The sequence below is a fragment of the Rhinatrema bivittatum genome, chromosome 6 (genome assembly GCF_901001135.1).
Source record: "Rhinatrema bivittatum chromosome 6, aRhiBiv1.1, whole genome shotgun sequence".
NCBI lineage: Eukaryota > Metazoa > Chordata > Amphibia > Gymnophiona > Rhinatrematidae > Rhinatrema > Rhinatrema bivittatum.
Window position 1 is genome coordinate 53,728,392 of NC_042620.1, and position 22,141 is coordinate 53,750,532.

Genomic DNA, 22,141 nt, shown 5'->3' on the forward strand with positions numbered 1-22,141 from the left:
AATGGCAGAGAGTGTGCATGGGTTTGAGCATGGAAGAGAGAGAGGGTGTGGGTGTGATTGAGCATGGCATAAGTTTGATTGAGCAAGGCAGAAAGACTGTGTGTGTGTGTGTGAGTGTGTGTGTATGTATGTGACTGAGTATGAGAGTGAGAGAGGAGAAAGTTTGTGTGTAATAATCCCCCTACTCTCTCCCTGCTAGTTCATGACAATCTCAGGGCATCTGGAAATCAGAAGTTGCCAGGTATGGAAAGCAAGGGATTTTTAAAAAAATCCTTATTAGTTTTTACTATTGGGTGATATTTGATGTGTCTTCTGTTTTGAAAAATTGTATTGACATTTGGAAAAGTTTAGGGCTGGATTTTCGAAAGGTTACGCATGCCAGGCCTATTTTAAAAAGGCCCGACGATGCGCCTAAAGCTCCGGGACCCGTGTAAGTCCAGGGGCTTTACTAAAGGGGCGATCTGGGGGTGGGGAGGGGGCGGGGTCAGAGGCCTCCGATACAGCGGCCATTGCCGCTGTGTCGAAGGATCACGTGTTGGCAGGCTGCCGGCGCATACAACTTGCGCCTGCTCAGAGGCAGGCACAAAAGGTAAGATAACAATTTGGGGGGGGGATTAGAGTAGGGCTAGCAGGGGAAAAGGTTAGGGGGAGGGGTGGGAAGGTTAGGTTAGGGGGAAGGGAACAGGGGAAGGCAGCATGGCTCGGTGCACGCAAGGTGCACAATTGTGCAACCCCTTGCGCGTGCCGGCCCCTGATTTTATAACTTGTGCGCGCAAGTTATAAAATCGGGCGTACATGTGTGCGCGCCTGGTAGAGCGCGCACATGTATGCCACACGCGGTCCTTTTAAAATCTACCCCTTAATGAGTTTTTCATTATTGAATGTTTTATTTATCATCAGTTTTGAAATTTTATTCTTTTTATTAATATGGTTTTACTATTATGATTGTTTTATATTTCTTGATTTTATTTGATGCTTTATGAGAAATGGTGTGGATTCTGTTTTTCCATTTTTGCAATGCATGCAGAGTCTGGCTTGCTGTGATTTCCATTTCGTTTTCTGTCTGCCCATTTCTCTTTATACTTTATGATATCTTTATTCTATGTTGGAGGGTCTCTCTGTGTTCTGCATATGTGACTATGGTGAGGGATTCTGTTAGTTTGTATTTTCTGTGTAGCTTGGCTTGTTCCATTTTGCTAATAGAAGGTGTATTTATGTTCTAGGACTGGTGTAATATTTACAGTGTTTTCTTTTTCATAGGTAGGGTGGTTACTGTTTGTGATGGCTTTTATTTCTGTTCAGGTATAAGAAATGTACTATATTGTTATTATAATTCAATTTATTCATGGCTTTCTCAGGGCCAAGCCCACATCCAGCACATGTTACCATATGTGTAATACCATATGGGTTCTAAGCATTTTTTTGCTTTTCTGGTTGGCACCACAGCAGTGCATGTAAATATAATATACTTGTTGTTAGTGGCATTTTGACTCAGAAGACTGTACTTTGAATGTTCTTTTCCATGTATTCTAAATGTATAATTTTGAATTGTGTGTGGGGAAGGTGTTTCTGTGAAGGAGGGGGAGTACAAGGCTGGCATTTCATTTTGAAATTCCTATGGGTGCTTTATGGTGATAACTTTGTATCTTCTACAAAGCAAGAGCAACGTTTGTGGGTGTGCAAGTACCTGCTGCTCTGGCTGGCCCCAGATTTACAGAGAAACTTTGTGGGCAGTTTCCCAGCCTCTTACATTAGGTACATTGGATATGTCTGATGATCCTGAATCCTCTGATCTATTCATAAGATACAGATACAAATATTGTCCATGCTCATTATTTCCACATTAGAAACGTAGCTAATTTAAACATGGTGAACAGTAATTGATGTGTAGATGTATAAATATTGTTTTTGTCTTGTTTGTGAGCCTTTTGATGGTTAGAAGTTTTAACATGCATGTCATTTTGCATCCTGCCTAGAACTGCAGATATACATTTTTATAAATAAATAAGGCTACTGGCGCCAGGATCCCCATATTGGTTCCAATTGAGCTGGAAGCCCGAAGGAGCAGGAGGAAACTGCTGGGTCAAAATAAAAATAAAAATAAAAGCCCCCTACTTGTAACAGGAGTTTCCAAGATTGTGGCGTTTATATGTTGTATTCGGCGTGAGAGAGCACTTTTCCACTTGGCCATAGGTGCCAAATGGCCTGGCTACGGCTCTGCTTTATGATACATTTATGCCTGCATGGAGTCCTGATAAGGATCAGCACTGCAGTTTCCCGATTTACTTCAAGTTCATAGTGGTGGGTGGCAATCATCCTTAACGCTGCCTCCGTGCCCACCCTTGCCGGGGACTGGTCATATCTCTGTTCCCGGAGTTCTTCTGTCTCCTTGATTATGGAGACTGCTGCCTCTTCTCTCAAATACTAGTGCCTTTTCTCTCTCCACACAATGGAGCATCACAGGAGCTCAACTTCATCCACAGCACTCAGGACTGAATGAAATGTCTACATGGCTAACTCCCCATGTAGGCTCTGGTTACGCTGGGAATTTGTTTAAAACAATTATGCCTGAATGCCATAGGAATGCGTCTACCCAGGGCTGGATTCAGGAATAGGGAACATTGAACATTCCGTGGGTGCCAAATCCTGAACGCGCCCAAAATCTTGGATTCCCCCTGCTGATCTCTGATTTCCAGGGGGAGGAAAAGGAGGGAATCCTTTGCCCCAAGTTCTCTGCCTATGGGTGCCGTCATACTAAATCCCGCCGTGCCTATATCTTACCCTTTTGCCTTTCTAGAGGTCTTTAAAGCACCTACAAACTGAAGGAGAACCAGCAGGCATTATTTAAACATTTTTAAAGAGAGTTTTGCTTTAAAGATATTGGGGAATTTTCCTAAAGCCCAGGTAATAAAACATAGGTATAGGATACTGCCTTTTTGACTTTACGATCAAAGAAATGAAATTACATAGATTATTGGAATGCCAGTGCAAAGGAAAATGCATAGTTTTTCTTTTTTTTTTTTTTTTCAATTTATACTTTATTAAGATTTCTTCATCATTTTACAATGCAAAAAAGAAAAAAGAAAATATTGATTCACATCATCAAGAACATAACCATAACCACTCTACCATCAAAATATCATGCGCAAACAATATCCAGCCCACTTAACGGGGAGTTACAAAAAGGAAAATTCAAAGGAAAGATTTTCATATCTAACATGAAATTCTAGGAGAGAGCCTATTATACTGCCAGTTATTCCCACCTTTTAGGAGAGTGAGCTACCATGCTTAGCCACCTTTATCTAACAGAAAGGATTCCAAGTGAGGTGGTTCCAGAAACACAAACTTATTTTTTTGAAAGATAATTAAGCACTTACATGCTATTTGTTGTTAGAAATATATGGATAAAGGAGAAAATCAACACCAAAATATCCCATTGGGAGATATTTTGCAACAGTGAATGTTTTTCTTTTTCTTAACACCTTTTTGAGTTATGTATTGCTATTTTTATTATTACAGAGGTTTGTCTAAATTTAGACATATGTATTATTTAGATGTTAATCTTTTTTTTTTTTTTATTAAAGGAAAGTGTCTACTAGCCTCATTCTGATCTCATTTGTATTGCATCAAAGTATTTTTAGGATCTATAGAACTGAATGTATTTAACATAATTGAAAAATACATTTTGAAAGAAAATGTTTCTTTTTCTAGGGTTTAGAATGAGAAGACGATATGTTATTGGGGAAACTATTGGCAATGCTGAAAGCTGTCCACATTTGGTGGAATCAATTCCTTGTGAAGATCCCTTGTGTTTTCGGAGGGTCACTTCTGGAAAAGGAATTTGTGCAGCTGATAATGGAGAATGTGGCCAAGGAAAATATAGACAGAAGGCAGAGTGCTGGAATGACAAAGGTATGCGCTGTAAACAAATGACTGTTCTGCTCATGAATTGTGATCATCAGACCTACATGGGGTACCCCTATATGTTTTCCTTTCCTCTACGGATGTTTAATTTAAAGATATCTATCATAGTGTATTTTCATTCCAACCATTAATTGTGTACTGTATTATGTTATATTGTTATAACTCGTTTGCTATCTGCAGAATGGAACTGATTTTCGTCAAAAGTGCAGCTTGGGGAAATGCGATTATTTTATCTTTTACTTGAAAAGATATGTGACTGAAGATGTTCAGGTTTTAGAAGGATCTGTGAAGAAGAGGTCATGGGTCTTATGCTCCAAAATGTGCTATCTTTAGCATGTTTAATATGCATAAGTGCAAACCTCTCTTCAGCCCCACCGGTGCCATCGCCTTCTCTCTGTCTGTGCATACAGGATATACCCATATAACTTTAGGGATGTGAATCGTTTTTATAATGAATTGAAATATCGTACGATATTTCTAAATTAGTTATATATCGGGTAAAAAAGGAAATGATCACTTATTCCCCCCCAAATTTTCGTAAAAATCATTTTTCAGGTTAGTGCGAGCTAACAGGAGTTAGCGCACACTTACCAAAAACCATTTATTTTTGTTATTTTTTGTTACTTTTTGCTATTTTTTGTTAGTGCGCGCTAGCATGAGTTAGCGCGCACTAACCCAAAAACTTATTTTTCATGAAAAAAAAAAGAAACGGTGATCCACGGGAAAATGAGATTTACCCGCGGCCAGATGAACCCAAAATGATCAGGCACCCGATTCACATCCCTATATAACTTTACTCACATATTGGGTGGGCAGATTTATAACAGGCCAAGCACTGTTTTACCATAGAAATTCTATCTCAATATTTTCTATGTTTAGCATGTATGCAAAGATATGTGCTCTAATGTTAGTATGTTTCATGCATAGTATAAGAAATAAGATATCATTCAGATGGCTGCATTGGCATGACTTGCTGGAGCTGTTGCTATGCTCCTGACCTCTGGTTTTTGTTGTGATTTTATTTTTTAATTTATATTTTGTGTGATGAAGCATAAAGGCACAATCTTCACTTAACCTTGTGCAGATATGATGTCCTGGAAGCACCACCTTAGGAATTCCTTTTCTGGGTGAGGGAAGCGGCTAATAAGTAATTTAAAAGAAAGAAAGAAGAAAGAAATGGAGTGCTATGTTGACTATAGTGTGCTGGTGGGGGGACCATGTTTTTCTGTCTCTGGACGGCAGTTAGTCAGTGTCTTGTTGTGATGCAATTCCTACTCTGGAAGCACAACAGCCAACAAAGTCAATGTGCTTGGCTATGGACTCTCCATATACTGATGAGGAGTAAGTAACTTCTTCCTAGCCCAGTGAGATTTGTCTGATGGTGGTTTGTGTTCAAGCAATGTTGATGGAGTCCTTCTTAGGGTATGTTGGTCTAATGGCAGGACTTTACTTGTGGCCTGAGGTAGAAGGTGGCAAAGCTGCAGGAGCGCACAGTCTCAGGCCTGGAAAATATAATAAGTTCCAACAGTGTAACAGTAGGAAATCAGATGCAGCTCATGTATTATTGGAAGGAGCATAAAGATTTTACCCATCAAGGGCAACTCTGGATAAAAAATGTTAATGATCCATTTTTAACATTTTTGGGTTATCTCAGGATGTTTCTAATGGAATTTAACCATAGCTGGCCTTTGGGTAGGGTGAGCAGGGTGGTCTCAAGTTGCACCATGAGCTGATGGTGCCCTGGTTATACTCCCAGTAACACCCATCCTGCAACAGCAGAGAAGAAATCTGGCAGGGCTGTGGTGGACCCCCATCCTCCTGTGGACCAAAAAGAAGCCCAGTGGAGTTGCAGTAGACCCTATCCCACCATGGCCCAAATAGGGGGGAGGCCCTGAGTGTGAGTGGGTGTGTGTGACAAAGAGAGAGTCTGTGTGCCTCTATGCGTGTATATGAGAAAGAGAGAGAGAGACCCTGTGCACACTGTGTGCGTGTATGAGTGCATGCGTGAGGGAGCGTCAGAGAGCCAGTGTGTGTGTGTGATAATGGGTGTGTATATTGCTTCATTAAATTGTTAGTCTATAAGGTACCAACTGACTCCTGTCATTTTTGCTACACCAGACCAACATGGCTATCCCTCTGAAGATTTTCATGCTTAGTGTTTGCAAAGGGGCTGGTGAATGATCTCAGATGGGAAATGATAGATGGGAAATGATTAAAGTCCAAATTAGGAGGAAGTACTGGAAGTGCTTACATACAGGAGAGTAGAAAAGGTTCAAGACTAAGGGGTAGATTTTCAGACGAGCGCGAATAGCCTACTTTTGTTTGCGCTCCAGGCGCAAACAAAAGTACGCTGGATTTTAGTAGATACGTGCGTAGTGGCGCGTATCGGCTAAAATCCTGGATCGGCGCGCGCAAGGCTATCAATTTCGTATAGCCTGCGAGCGCCGAGCCGCGCAGCCTACCCCCGTTCCCTCCTAGGCCGCTCCGAAATCGGAGCGGCCTAGAAGGGAACTTTCCTTTGCCCTCCCCTCACCTTCCCCTCCCTTCCCCTACCTAACCCACCCGCCCGGCCCTGTCTAAACCCCCATCCTACCTTTGTCGGGGGATTTACGCCTCCCAGAGGGAGGCGTAAATCCCCGCGCGCGAGCGGGACTCCTGCGCGCCGGGCCGCGACCTGGGGGCGGGTACGGAGGGTGCTGCCATGCCCCCGGACCGCCCCGGGCCGTAGCCATGCCCCCGTACCCGCCCCCAAAACGCTGCCGACACGCCCCCGCAACGCCGCGCGCTCCGGCCCCCGCCCCCCGACACGCCTCCCGACACGCCCACTCCGAAAACCCCGGGACTTACGCGAGTCCCGGGGTTCTGCGCGCGCCGGTGAGCCTATGTAAAATAGGCTCACCGGCGCGCAGGGCCCTGCTCGCGTAAATCCGCCCGGTTTTGGGCGGATTTACGCGAGCAGGGCTCTGAAAATCCGCCCCTAAGAGCATAAGAAATTGCCATGCTGGGTCAGACCAAGGGTCCATCAAGCCCAGCATCCTGTTTCCAAAAGAGGCCAAACCAGGCCACAAGAACCTGGCAATTACACAAACACTAAGAAGATCCCATGCTACTGATGCAATTAATAGCAGTGGCTATTCCCTAAGTAAACTTGATCAATAGCCGTTAATGGACTTCTCCTCCAAGAACTTATCCAAACCTTTTTTGAACCCAGCTGCACTAACTGCACTAACCACATCCTCTGGCAACAAATTCCAGAGCTTTATTGTGCATTGAATGAAAAAGAATTTTCTCCGATTAGTCTTAAATGTGCTACTTGCTAACTTCATGGAATGCCTCCTAGTCCTTCTATTATTCGAAAGTGTAAATAACCGAGTCACATCTACTCGTTCAAGACCTCATGTTAGTTGTAATGTGAATTGCCCTAGCTCTGTGCTCCACCTGTTCTGATGATTAATTATATTTTATTGTATTTATGAAGATTTCTGGTTACTGCATTAAATATAAAATAAATTCTGATTAATAAGGAATTTTTAATGCTGGGAAGTGCTTGAAATAATTGAGGTAAAATATTTTAAAGTTTCACGCATGATGCATATTGGCTGTTGCAAATTACTTAGAAAGCCGTTTTAGGGTGCAGTATCTGGCATTATTTATCAATAAGAAAACAACTAGTAGGTCTCAGACCTGCATGCCTACAGTCCACCCATGTTAACCTTGTGCCCTCCCAAAAAATCAATTCTGGCTATGCCACTGGTTATAACTTAAAATCTGAGACTGTTTAGACTTATAGAAACATACAAGCAGATAAATATATGGTATTACTAATCATTCTGGTTGATCCTTTGATTAAGTAAAAACTTTATATATAAAGTTTTTAACTTCCATTCTCCAGGCCCTTAGACATCTGATTTTTAGGGTAATGCCAATATGCAAATTAACCTGGTCCTTTGACCAAGTATATGAAAATCTTTCATTAATATTCACTGTGGTTATCCTGAAAAACCAGACCTGTTTGCAGGCCCTGAATACCATAATTCAGAATGATGGCTCTAATTAGAGAAGGGCACATTCCATTTTAGCCAGCTCAGGCATTTTCTATGTTAGTCATTCTAATAGTGAAACAATGAAGATTAGATGAATAGAACTCAATTTGTTTTTCAATTATAGAAAGAAAACCTTGAACCTTATACAACCTTTTATGGATTAGGTTGAAATTTCTATTCTTAGCAAACGTCAGATGTAACAAGGGCATCTCCCAATATTATCCTTGTAATACCACTCAGAAAAAGTTGGTGAAGTTACAGTAATTTGGAAAAGAAGGAACTATGAGGCCTATGCACTAAACGTAGCTTGCAAACTAATAGTTTACTATAAACTAAGACCCTAGCATACATGCTCAGTCACTGCATTGCTTTTGGCCATCCCAAACACCTCAAGAATCATTCAAATCAGTCCAGCAAACAGCTTCTTTATTTTTCTTTTAATGCTTGTTCTTTCATAGATTTCAGCAAAGTTCCACACTGTTTCATAAACAAGTGTTTTAACACAGATTGGCATAAATTATTTTGCCACAACCAAACTAATTTTCATGCTCTCTGCTACCCTACTGCAAACCCTCAGCAAGAAGTAGGCCAGTCTTCTTCCTGGAATATTCCTACCTTGAGTGGCAGATTTTAAATAGCCACAACCTTCTCTATCTGGCCTCTGCTTCTTTGGGAGCACTTTGCCTCCTTGGCAGACACTCTCCCTGACAGTCTTCCCCTTTGGCAGATTCTGCCTGCTCAGCAGTCTGCTCCCTCCCAGACTCTGCCTGCGCTGCAGTCTGTCTCCCCAAGAGAGAAACTATTCTTTCTAAGTTATGCACTTACCACCACCTTTATTCTACAACTACTAGCATGCTTCTGTGTGATTAATACCTTTCTCCTAACTGACTTTAGGAAAACATTTCCTGGGATTTCAACTCCCATCAGCTGCAACTTGAAATCACAACCTCCAACAACTTCTTGTCCTCTGTTCTTTCTGATACTACAACTCCCAGAATCCTTCTTCTTAAAGCAACATTACTTCTGGGGTTATCCTTACCATACCCTCTGTAATCTAGGTCTAGACAATGCCTTGGTTATGTATGAAAGGTATCCACTTTATAAAATGGATGCATAGACACATGTAAATGATGGAGTTTTACATTCAGATTAGGTTGTATCTAAATATGCTGTCCCATCTACACTATTTATCACATGCTCACTAAACCTAAATGTTAACACCCACTTTGAATCAGGTATTATTTTTATTTATTTATTTATTTATTTATTTAAAGGATTTTTATATACCGGGGCATGTTAGAAACATCACCTCGGTTCACAGTGTAACATAACATAGCAACAAGCTTTACAATAATTTAATGTCTAACAGAGATAAATCTAAGAGGGTAGGCAGAGATATTATGTGGGAGAACTTCGTGTTTTTAGATAAAACAATTAATAAAGGAGTCTATTTATTCACTCTTAACATGTGAAGATATGTCTAACTATTAACTATTAACATGAGAAAAGGGATATAAGTGGTAAGAGCTTGGGAGGGGGGGATCAGAGAGGGTGGAGGACAAGGTAAGGGGATAGGGTATTAATTTTTTTATCTCACATTCTATTGTAAGGGCTCAGCTAACAGAATGGATTGGGGTTAATGATGGCACTGTTAGAGCAGAAAATGTTATGGGAGGTGTGGGTAGTGGATAGAGGGACATGTAGATGAAAGAGAGAGTGAGAGAGGAGGCCAGAGAAGAGAAACACTAGCACTTGAGAAATTCCAAAAATAATACCACATTTATTTAGAAAACAAAATATAATTTCAAGCCAAAGCTTCACCATTGACAACCTTTCTTAAACTTTGCTATATTCTGCACAGTCTACAGTATAACTATTGCAGATAAAGATGCACCCCACAAGTTCCAATCAAATGCCATGATTTTACTGAGACATTGCACTTCACGCGAAAGTAATGCAGTTTAAAAGGAAGTTCCTTAGAAGCTAGTAACACCATCCCCAGAGGCAGAGTTTCTTACTCGAAACACGGAGCATGTTGGGACTGATGGAGTTTGTTATAGCTGCTACTTAAAAGGAAACTTGGGTCAGCCTCAGATTTGAGATAAATGATATTTTCTTGCATAAAAAATCCTAAAAATATGTAATGGACAGGACCAATGATTTCATGTAAAGCAACGAAGGTGTGTATATGCCGGTAGTACTTAATATGATGGTCCTTTAAGCTGAATTTCATTATATATAAGTACGGTGGTTGTTTGTTTCTTCACAATTGGGTTTTTTTTTGGCAATTCATTTGATTATTCTTTTGTTTTTACCCAATTTCTTCCTGCTCCTTAGGGTTTTCAGTTCATTTGGAACCCTGGTTGGGATCTAGCACCATGGTGCTTTCATTAATATCTGGGGATTTCTGTCACTTTATTTTATCCCCTCCCAATTTATTTTAGTTCAGTTATTGCAGTGACAGCCCTTGGCAGGGAGTCATGAACCAGGACTCCTTCTAGAACCATGAAATCATGGGCTCTAAATATGGCCACTAGATGTTGTTATTGCAATGATGATGACTAGGACTCCGCCTCTCTCCCCCAGGGTTGTGAATACAGCCTCTGCAGCATTCCCAGCAGAGAGTATAAAACTTGACCTGGGAATCTAACTCAGACCCTCTTCAAGCATTGGCACTGCTCCACTTCTGTGGCATGCATGGCCTCAGATGGTACAATCTTCCAGATGGGTGTTTCAGTGGAGACAAAGTTGCAGCAGATGAGTCATAAGCCCCTCAAATATGTGCAGGGAAGCTTGCAAGGCAGCTTCTTCTCATACATGTTTTGACATCCCTCTCCACCCTGTTCACATTGGTCCATGTCCTATGAGATAACCGCACTATGTGGCATGGATGGAATGGATGCTAAAGAAGGGTAAATAGCTTCAAGGGATAGGGTATGCAGTGGTGTTATAACTTCCCTCAACTTGCTTTGCTGGTTTATTGCAGTTATTAGTGCTGTCAGTGCTGTGATCAGTCTGTACAAAGTCAACGGCAGGCATTTAGAGTCTCTGGCTCAGACAACTGTTGAATGTGCCATTGTTGACTCAGCATTATAGTGAGCTCATAGAGGGGAAAGGGTCAGATTCTGGTGTACTTCTGATCCAAGGTTAGCAAATTTCCCTTCCTGACATCAATGGAATGGATGTGCCAAGGCTGGCCAAGGCATCCTCTGTTGCCATTCCTTCTTGGCAGACATCTGAGGTATGCACTTTCAGTCTGCTTTTTCCTTTCCTGGAAATCTCATCTTTCCCCTGCTTTCCTATGGTCCAGATTCTCTTCTCCCTTTTTCTCTCAGCACAATTAACCAGCCCCTCTGCCAGTTTACTGTTATACAGGTTTGCAGTAACGTGGCTCAGTCATGAGGACAGGAGAACTGTGGGTGGTTGGTTTTGTTTGTAACATACTATTTTTATGATGGGTTCATGCTATTTAGCTTACAGATGCTGTTAGCACATAGAAGCTACAGTTTTATGGGTTGGTATGCACAGGTTCACATCCTTTTGAGAGTAATCTTTAGGCATGTGTATCAAAAAATGTAAGACATCACTTGCTAAGTGTTATTATAGTGCATATTGTTTCCAAATGACATGCATTAAGGGGTTAGCATGTTTACGGGCAATGGCGGCTAGCCCTATCCCCTAATGATTAATCCCATGCTACAAAATTTTTAAAATTTGCCCCTCATCTCGACTACCCCCTTTTGCACTCCCCCCCCCCCCCCCCTTTAGCTTACCCAATAGCTTTGGGTGTAAGAAGAATCCCCAGCTGCTCTCGCCTGACTGTTGTCACACTCCAAAATGGTACTTGTTCACCTGAGGCCAGCACCACTTGGAGAACTAAAACAAAACTAATGGAAAAGTGCATAATGTATTTTTGCTTTTCTGTCATTTCATTATAGAAACAACAAAAATTTATATTTAATGTATATATATATTTTTTTTTTGAAACTTTGTTAATCATCATAATTTTGTAAACCGTTGTGATGGCGAAACTGAACGACGGTATATAAAACACGATAAATAAATAAATAAATAAATAAATAAATAAATATTCTGCCTTTTGACACTTTAAAGCAGATTACATTCAGGCACACAGGTAATTCCCTATCCCCAAAAGGCTTATAATAAGAATATAACAACATAAGAAGTGGCATACTGGGTCAGACCGAGGGTCCATAAAGTCCAATATTCTGCTTCCAACAGTAACCAATCCAGGTCATGAGCACCTGGAAGGATCCCAAATAGTAGATTGATCCCATGCTGCTAACAACCAAGGATAAACAGTGGCTAAGGGAACTTAGAGATGTCCTGGTAGCTTCCCTGGCTGATGTTTTCAATGTTTGTACAGTTTGTGGTGTTATAGTTTAGGGTGGTGGAATTGGCTGAACTAGGTGGAAAAGGGGGGAGGGGTGGATGAAGTCTGATGGCGGGAGGAGGGGGTGAGAAAACAGGGTAGTGATCTCGATCTTCAGTGAAGATCAAAGGTGAATGGTACATAAGGGTACCTGGGGATGGGTTGAGGGGGGGAGGGGGGACATGGGGGGTGGGGGAGAGGGGTTGCAGTCCGTAATCTCTGTAATTCTTTGTTTTCAGCGGTCATAATATATTTAAAGGTGGGAATTGCTTGGGGGGCATTTGGGGGTCTTGGCTGGGAGGGTCCCCGCTGCATTATGATTTCATTATGCTTCGACACTATAGTTTGTGTATTAAGGAATCTCTAATTCTGTCACTAACGTAATTACTTGGAATGTCTGTGGAATCAACTCACCTATTAAGCGCTCAAAAGTTTTGTGTCTTCTGAAACGGAGGAAGGCTAATTTTGCTTTTTTACAAGAAACACATCTGACGGATGTAGAACACTTGAAATTGGGTCGCCTCTGGGGAGGAGACATTTACTATGCCTCCGCCACTACTAAATCAGCAGGTGTAGCTATTTTGATCCAACATAACCTGGCCTTCACACTGCATACCGAAATTAAAGACCCCATGGGGCGGTACATTATTTTGATTGCAGATATGTTCAACACTAAGGTTGTACTTTGTAATGTATATGCACATAATACTTATAGCCCAAGTTTTTATAGGGAACTATATCATCACTTGATCCCCTATATGGGTGACCTCATAATTATAGGCAGAGATTTTAATACCATTCGCGATCCAGCTTGGGATAAATCCCCTCCAGCTAGTTTGGCATCTGGATTTGGCCCGGGCCCGTCCTTTTTGGAAAGTTCACTGCACTTGATGGACACGTAGAGAGTATTTCATCCGGGTGAAAAGGATTTCACCCACATCTCCCGCGCTCACGGGACTTTGTCTCGTATTGATTATTTTTTGACAAGTATACATGGTTGTTCGCTGATGCGCGCGGTTGAGATTGATGATATAATTATCTCAGATCATGCCTTGTTATATGTAACTGCTTTTCTGCACTATTGTTTAAATGGTAAAGTTTATTATAATTACACCCCTGTTTCTTGTGAACCAGCATGATGGGACCACCGTCTTGAATGTTGGTATATAAAAAAGTTAAATAAATAAATAAATAAAATAAATGCCCCGGTCAGGTTAGAGGTGGAATTGACTTTGCGGACCACAGATTCTATTTTTTGGAAGTTTCCCTTTTACCTAGCTTCTGAGGTGAAGTTTAATGACTACCTTCGAAAACGCTGGGCTGATTACGTCGACTTAAATGCTCAACACTCGATGTCCCCGGTACTTTTTTGGTACGCTGCAAAAGCAGTCCTCAGGGGAGATATTATTTCATTAATGTCCCACAGGAAGAAAGCAATGACTCAAAGACTTCTGAATTTAACATCCCAGCTCAAGGACGCCAGGGCTCGGTTGAATAGGCATAATACAAATGCGGCCCGGGCGCATTTTTTGACTATACGGGGAGAGTTGAACACTTTGTTGCACCAAAGAGCCCGCAAAGGTGCCTTGTATTACCAATACAAGTTGTTTCAGCACAGTAATAAGTCTGGCAGGCTGCTGACTAATTTGGTGCGCTCGGTACGAGGCTCGCAACATATCCCAGCACTGCGTTCTCCTTCTGGCCATCTCTTAACAGATCAGAGGGACATAGTTCGCTGTTTCAAAGACCTATAGCTCTTTATATACAGCTGAGGGTTGGAACAGTGAAGCCTGTGATCACTTTTGTTCTAAGTTTCAGCTTCCCCAACTAACGATGGACCAGAGGGATTATTTAAATCAACCGATCTCTTTGGAAGAAGTCCGTCTAGTAATTCCAGGCCAAAGGGCTCAAAGCCCCAGGTCCTGATGGTTATGGAGCAGAATTTTACAAATGTTTGATGGACTATGTGGCTAACCCTTTGGTAAATGTGTTCTCCAGGATGTTGGCGGACGGTACTTTTCCAGATCATTCCAACCGAGCACATATTACTCTTATTCAAAAACCTGGGAAGGATCCCTTATCACCGGATTCCTATAGGCCCATATCTCTTTTAAATTTTGATCTTAAGATCTTTGTTAAAATAATGGCCAACAGACTAGTGGAGGTTCTCCCAAACCTTATTGGAGTAGACCAAGTTGGTTTTATTAGAAAACAGTATGCGCTCACCAATATTAGAAAGCTTTTAGCAGCTATGATGATGTGTCAACAATTGGAGTCCCCCTTTATGGCTATTAGCATCGATGCTGAGAAAGCCTTTGATAGGGTTGAGTGGCCATACTTATTTCATATCTTGCATAGGATGGGGTTTGAGGGCTTATTTTACAATGCCATTCGTCTTTTATATTCGGGCCCGGAAGTGATTATTGTAGCCAATGGTTCTCAATCTGAGGCATTTCCTATTTCACGAGGTACACGACAGGGATGTCCTTTATCGCCTTTACTATTCATTTTGCAGCTAGAACCTTTGCTCTCAGCTATCCAATTAACTAAGGAGGTACAGGGAGTTCGATTTCATTCCACCCTCTTTAAATACGCAGCGTTCGTGGATGATATGCTGGTTTTCCTTACGGATCCCGTTCAATCTCTTAGACCTCTATTACAATTCATTTGGGCTTTTGGAGCCTTCTCGGGCTTACGTCTTAATATGTCTAAATCCAGGGCATTAGCATATCCAATAGAATTGCAATGAAACTGGGTGGATGATTTCCCCCTGAAATGGGCGGCAGAATCTTTTACGTACCTTGGCATTATTATCCCGCATGATTTATCTCAGGTTTATGCCCTCAATGTTAACCCCCTTATGCAAATAACTCTTGATCAATTACATGGCTGGGCTTCTTTACCATTGTCACTAGGGGGCAGAATCCAGTTATTTAAGATGGCCATCTTGCCTAAGTGGCTGTATCTCTTCCAGAATCTGCCTCTCACTTTGCACTGTGTGGCGCTAAAACAATTTGATAAGATCCAACGAAAATGTTTTTGGTGTGGGGGGAAGTCTAGGATTCCTTTGGCATGGTTACGAATGCCTTGGGGGCGGGGTGGCCTGGGAGTGCTGGATATAGCGCTCTACAATTTGGCTTGTAATCTCCGTTTAATTTGGGATTGGCTGTTGGGCACCTCCACCTTCCTGAGCCTCCTTACAGATCAAGTTTTGACTAATCCATATGCTCTTACCTTCGTATTACAGGCCGCATCCTCTAAACGTAATCCTTCCCTGGTCCAAAACGTCCTTGTTACACTCCTTCGCCAGTCGTGGGTTAAATTGATGCATCTTTTAAAGTTGGATCGCATTTGTGCATATCTTCTGCCTATTCTGTTCTCTAAGGTCGATTATTGTAACTCGATCCTGCAAGGTCTACCAGCTGTTACATTAAAACCTCTGCAACTACTCCAAAACGCAGCTGCAAGGATTTTGACCAACACTAAGCGCAGAGATCACATCACGCCCATACTAAAAGACCTACATTGGCTTCCAGTTAATTTTAGAATTATTCAAAAATCCCTCACCATTATTCATAAAAACATCCACCACCAGACTCCACTAGACCTACTACACCCTCTCAAATTACACTCTTCAGCTAGACCTTTGAGAGATGCCTATAAGGGATCCCTTCATGTTCCCTCAATCAAAATGGTACAAAGATTAACAATCAGGGCTTTTTCAACAGCAGGCCCCACCATTTGGAATACACTACCCCCAGACCTCCGACAGGAAACCTGCCTCATAAATTTTAAAAAGAAACTGAAGACTTGGCTTTTCGGTAGAGCCTTTCCTGTCTCCTAGATTTTATTCTACTAAGATATTATTCAATCAGCTGTGCTTCAATAACTAGAAGAATGTCATATAATCATGTTATAATGCTAGAGTTATTCTCCTGAGGTTGGCTTCAAGCCCCTTCTCTCTGTTATATCTCTCTACTTTGATTATCTGTCTCTTCATTTCCAATTCCAAGTTATTCACCCTTGTTATAATGTAACTTTTACCTTCTGCTCCCAATCTGTCTCCTCTTTTGAGGTTTGACTAGTTATTGTTAATGTACTATCGTTCTATGTAAACCCAGTTGATTTGATCTGTATCAAGAAAATCGGTATATAAAATCCCTAAATAAATAAATAAATAAATACATATTCAGGGAAACCCAGATTTTTCCCTGGGATCGCAGACGGTTTCCTTTCAAAGATGGGGAAACTTGGGCATCACACAGTTGGGTCATGTGTTAATCCCCGAAGGCCAGCTTATACCCTTTGATGAATTAAAGGGAATTTACGCCATATCTGCAACAGAGGTATTCCCATACTTACAAATCAAACATTATATTGGCACCCTTTCTCAGATTTCTTGACAAGCTGCATCATTTCAAGCCATAGCGGCAATTTTATTGCTAGCACAGGTGAAGCCGCCATCTCTCTCTATACACTATCGCTTGCTTAAACAAATAACTTCACTGGATACATGTACTATATTAGTAGAGCGGTGGAATCGGGATGGGGTGTTTTTGTTAACTCAGGCCATCATTAAAGCCTGTTTTGGGCGCATCTCTCAACTCTCGGTCAATATGTATTACCGTGAAATGCAGTACAAATTTATTCGCCGCGGTTATATTTCCCCTCAAGATGCTTTCCACTCAAAAATTGCCTCTTTGCCGAATTGTCAGCGATGTGGCTCGGCCTCTGGTTCCCTATCCCATGCTTTTTGGGCGTGTCCATTGATCCAGTCATTTTGGCGTAAGGTGGTTCGTTATTTGGAATTAGTGCTAGAGCTTCCCATTCCTTTCTCCTATTATTGGCTCTCTTTGGCTGCATTTTACACTTACGAGCGAGAGTTTTGGGATCTCATTTGTTTATTCATAAAGCTTTTTTATTGCCAAAAAGATAATCCTTTTGCATTGGAGAGATACTACCAATCCAACTTACTGGGCTTGGCGTAACGGTTTACACCGCATGATGCAAATTGAGGCAGCAATTATGCGACAACCGCCGAGTCAAAATAAGTTTCTAGACATTTGGAGTCCCTACTTACAGCATCTTCCACATCGCATTCGTAGATTGATTTTAAATGAGTGACAGTACATATCGGAGTGTTTCCCTCAAGTGATTTTTCTTCGCTAATGACCAATTTTTTTTTGCTTTTTCCTTTTTGATTAGGGAGTGCGGACTGGGGGGGGTGAGCTATGGGATTGTTGGGGGTTGTTATACTAAGCTGTTTTATATGACTCTGTTTACCTCAAGGGCATCTCAGGAACCCGATGCTCCTGGTATTGTGTAATTCATGTTGCAAAATGAATAAAAACTCTGTTTCCTTTTAATCAGTTTGCAATCCACAGTAGGTCATTGCCTCCAATGCGATGACTTTTCATTTTTCTCAGGAGTCTCTCATGGGGAACTTTGTCAAATGACTTGTAAAAATCCAATTACACCATATCCACTGGATCGCCATTATCCACATGTTTATTAACCTCTTCAAAAAATATAGCAGAGGAAAGACTTCCCTTGTGATTATTCAGAAGAACTGAAACAAATCACAATGAACCTGGATGATGTAATAGGGCAGATTGACAAACTAAAGAGTGGCAAATTGCCTGGACCAGATGGTTATATGTTGGTTAAGCAAGACTTCCCTTGTGTAAATCCATGTTGGCTGTGTCCCATTAAACTATGGCTTTCTATTTGTTTGTTTATTTATTTCAGAAATGTATATGCTGCCTATACACACCCCTTGGTGGTTTATAGTGCCAACATACACAGAAAATAAAAGCATACAATAAAACAATGATAAGAGTAACAGATATATGATATTGTCCTGTACAAATCAACTAAGTAATCTCTTGAATATCAGATAACTGTCAAGATTTTTGTCATATAGGAGTAAGATAAATTTCTTCTATACATCAAATGCCGTTAAAAATAAATGTGTCTTCAGCATTTTTTTTAAAGTCTACATATACTTTGCATTAAGAAAGTCATAAGTAATGAGTTCCACACCATCTGGACAGTGACAAAAATGTGTCTCTCTTAATTCAACAAGCCTCACCTGACAAATCGAAGGAATATCCAACAAGCTTCTCTAAGCTGACTAGAATGCCCAAGTTGTGTTATAAATATGCAATTGCTGGTTAATCCAAGATAGTGAATCAATCTTTTGCATTTTATGAATAAGCAAGGCCATTTTAAATTGAATACATTTATTGACTGGTAGCCTATGAAGCTCAGAAAGAAGAGAACTATATTCCCTTCTAGTCAGACCAAAAATAAGTCTAAGCTGCAGAGTTCTATAGTATTTGGAGGGCTTGTAAAGCAATCTTGGGTGAACCCAGGAGCAAAGCATTACAGCAGTACAAAGTTGTAAATACCATCATTTAATATTTATACTACAGATCAAAACTCAGTTGCTCCAAGTACAGAATGAAGTGGTTTTAACAGACATAGTTTATAATAGACTGTCTTAACAATGGTTTTAAGTGGAGAAAGCATATTTGAATTTAATCTAGCATAATGTCTAAACCCTTAACATGTCACAATTGAGATCAGTTGGTCTTGAAACAGACCAGCTGTTATTTTATTCTTTATAATAGTTTCTATGATTTTCCCCAGAACAGAAGTTAGGCTCACAGGTCTACATTTTCCAAGATGATCCCTGAAGGCCATTTTAAAGATCAACATCACATTGTCCACCCTCTAATCTTCAGGTACAATAGATGATTTTAATGATAGGTTACAAATTACTAGTAATAGATCTGCAATTTCATTTTTGAGTTCTTTCTGGGATATAAACCATCTAGTCCAGGCAATTTGCTACCCTTTAGTTTGTCAGTCTGCCCTATTACATCATCCAGATTCACTGTGATTTGTTTCAGTTCTTCTGAATAATCACCATTAAATACTATTTTCATCACAGGTATCTTCCCAACATCCTCTTAGGTAAACATCAAAGCAAATAATTCATTTAGAAGTGAATTTTAAAAGCCTGATGCATGCATTAATTAGGGGACATGCGAAGAAGTTGGGCTTGCGTGCATGAGCAGATTTTAAAAGCCAATGAGATAAAAATGTACCTCCTGCCACATGCACATCTCGTACATTTTCAAAAAGGGGTAGGTGTAGGCATGGTCTGGGAGGACCATGGGAATTTTGGAGCATGAACAAAAACTGTGCACAGAAATACTGACGTGACTCAGTGTGTGCCAAGGACTCTGCCATGTACCTTTACTTCTGCTATAGATGACATGTAAGTTATAAAATAAATAAAAATAGGCAGATTTGCGGGGTTTACGGGTCAGGGCTAACTGGGGGCAGTGAAGGCTATCAACCCAGGAAGGGGTTGGAGGACCTATCTCTTAACTAGGTGAACTGGGGCTGAATTGATAAAACTGGGAATGGCATCGGTATGTGCCCCTTTTAAAATCCCCAATTAATGCAGTAGAAGCAAAATTTGCATGCACATGCTTGTGCCTACTTAAAATTTGGTGCACATATGTGCACAACCAGGCTATTTATAACATACGCACATATGCGAACATATGTTATAAAATAGCCATTTACCTGGCTGTGGGCTGACATGTACACAAATGTGCGCAAGCATGCCGGTTTGAAACTTACCATCCCTGGCTTTTCACTATGGCCTTGTCTTCCCTAAAGGCCCCTTTAATCCTTCGATTATCTAACATTCCAACTAACCCTGTCTCAGACTTCCTGTTGCGGATATATTTAAAGGAGCTTTTATTATAAGTTTTTGCCTCTACATCAGCTTCTTTTCAAATCCTCTTTTTGCCTGCCTTATCAATGTTTTATATCTAACTTGCTAATGCTTACACTTTTCTCTATTTTCTTCAGTTGGTTTCTTTCCCCAATTTTTATCTTTATATTTATTGAATTTTAAATTTTTCACAAAGCGCCAAACTTTGTAACAGAAATATGATTGGAAATATAGTAAACTGAAAATTATGTTAACTAAGAAAACACCTCTCTTCAATCTCATTAGACCACAAAAATGGGAAAAGGCAGAAAATAAGGAGAAATAAAGGATAAACTAACATAAGAAATTGTCATAGCATGAACTTATCAAGACATCCTGCAAATATATAATAGCTAGACTGACTTATTAGCTGTAATATCTAGGGGGTTAGAATCAATAAGCATTTTGTTAGTATCAATAAATGCTCTAAGCTGTTCAGGAGTAAAAGACCTAAGAATCTTGGTGAAACTTAATACATTTGCAGGGGTAATATAATAAAAATGTAGCAAGGTCAGGAAACCCTTCCTCCTTTCCTGTATTACCTCAGCTAAATCAGGGAAAATTCTAGCATTTTGACTCATAAAGTGTTTATTCATGTGTTGAAAATATGAATCCATAACATTGTTCAAATCATTTTCAGAAAAATGGACACTAGCAATGTTAATCTCTCTGATACCCCATACTCAGAAGACTCTAAAAATAGCTGTTAGCACAAGGTTAGAGGAGATCAGCTGATTTACTTTACCAGGTAGAAAATAGATTTTATCAATAGTAGAAACCAGTTCTGGAAAAATATTTAAAACCTCCTGAAAATATCAGCTAAGCATTAACTATGGTGTTTCACCCACTACTTGAGGAAAATTTAACAAATGGAGGTTTAACTGTCTCAGTCTATTTTCAATGAATTCTGCTCTACTGGAAATATTCCCTCATTTATGAATAAGTGAAGCTTGAACAGATTTTATAGATTTTACTTCATCTTGTAATGCAGTGATCTTTCCAGGAACAACCTGGTGCTGAGAATGTTGGTCAGCAGACAAAAACTCCAACTCGCTTACAATTGATTCCACTTTCAAAGAGCACTGTGAAAAAGCCGACGTGCAGGAGGTCGCTCCTGGACCCCCGCTGGAATTTTGGCAAGTCTTGTGGGGGTCAGGAGGCCCCCCCTCCAAGCTGGCCAAAAGTCCCTGGGGGTCCAACGGGGGTCCAGAGCGAGCTCCTGCACTCCGACCGTCCGATGCCAGTACTCAAAATGGCGCCGATAGCCTTTGTCCATACTATGTCACAGGGACTATCGGTGCCATTGGTCAGCCCCGTCACATGGTAGGAGCACAAGATGGCGCTGATGACCATGTGACAGGGGCTGACCAATAGCACTGGTAGCCCCTGTGACAAAGGCTATCGGCGCCATGATGAAACCGACACCGAGGGTGTGAGAGTCCAGGGGATGGCTCCCGGACTCCCCGCTGGACCACCAGGGAGTTTTGGTAAGTCTTGGGGGGGGGTCAGGAGGGTGGGGGGTTGTAGTTAATTTTAATTTTAGCTTGGAACACAAATAGAAATCTCCGTATTAACGCATCGGGGTGCCATAGGGCCGAATGCAACGTATCTGCTCCCCGACGAATCCGAATCACAAATGCAACGTATGGCATCCCTGTGCACATCCCTAATTTTCCTAAGAAGCTGCAAATGCCACACAGACCCTATGACTGTGCCATCAATTTGAAGCCTAACACTGAACTACCGAAAGGACAGGTCTACCCTCTCTCCGTGATAGAAAATAAAGCCATGTCCGAATATATACAGGAGAACCTTCAAAAAGGCTTCATAAGACCTTCCAAGTCTCCTGCTGGCGCAGGCTTCTTCTTTGTGGGGAAGAAGAACGGAACATTGCGTCCATGTATAGATTACAGGGGTCTCAACGAGATAACTGTGAAAGACAGTTACCTCTTACCACTCATCTCAGAGCTATTTGATAGACTACAGGGA

The 22,141-nt window shown here is 41.0% G+C and overlaps 1 protein-coding gene across 1 annotated transcript in view; it reads left to right on the plus strand.

Moving 5' to 3' along the window:
- Nucleotides 1-22,141, plus strand: part of THSD7B (thrombospondin type 1 domain containing 7B) — an 898,700-nt gene that overhangs the window by 143,587 nt on the left and 732,972 nt on the right. Inside the window, exon 6 of the mRNA XM_029607893.1 lies at nt 3,712-3,912. Within this exon, the coding sequence (XP_029463753.1) occupies nt 3,712-3,912 (201 nt within the window). The remainder of the gene's footprint in view (nt 1-3,711; nt 3,913-22,141) is intronic.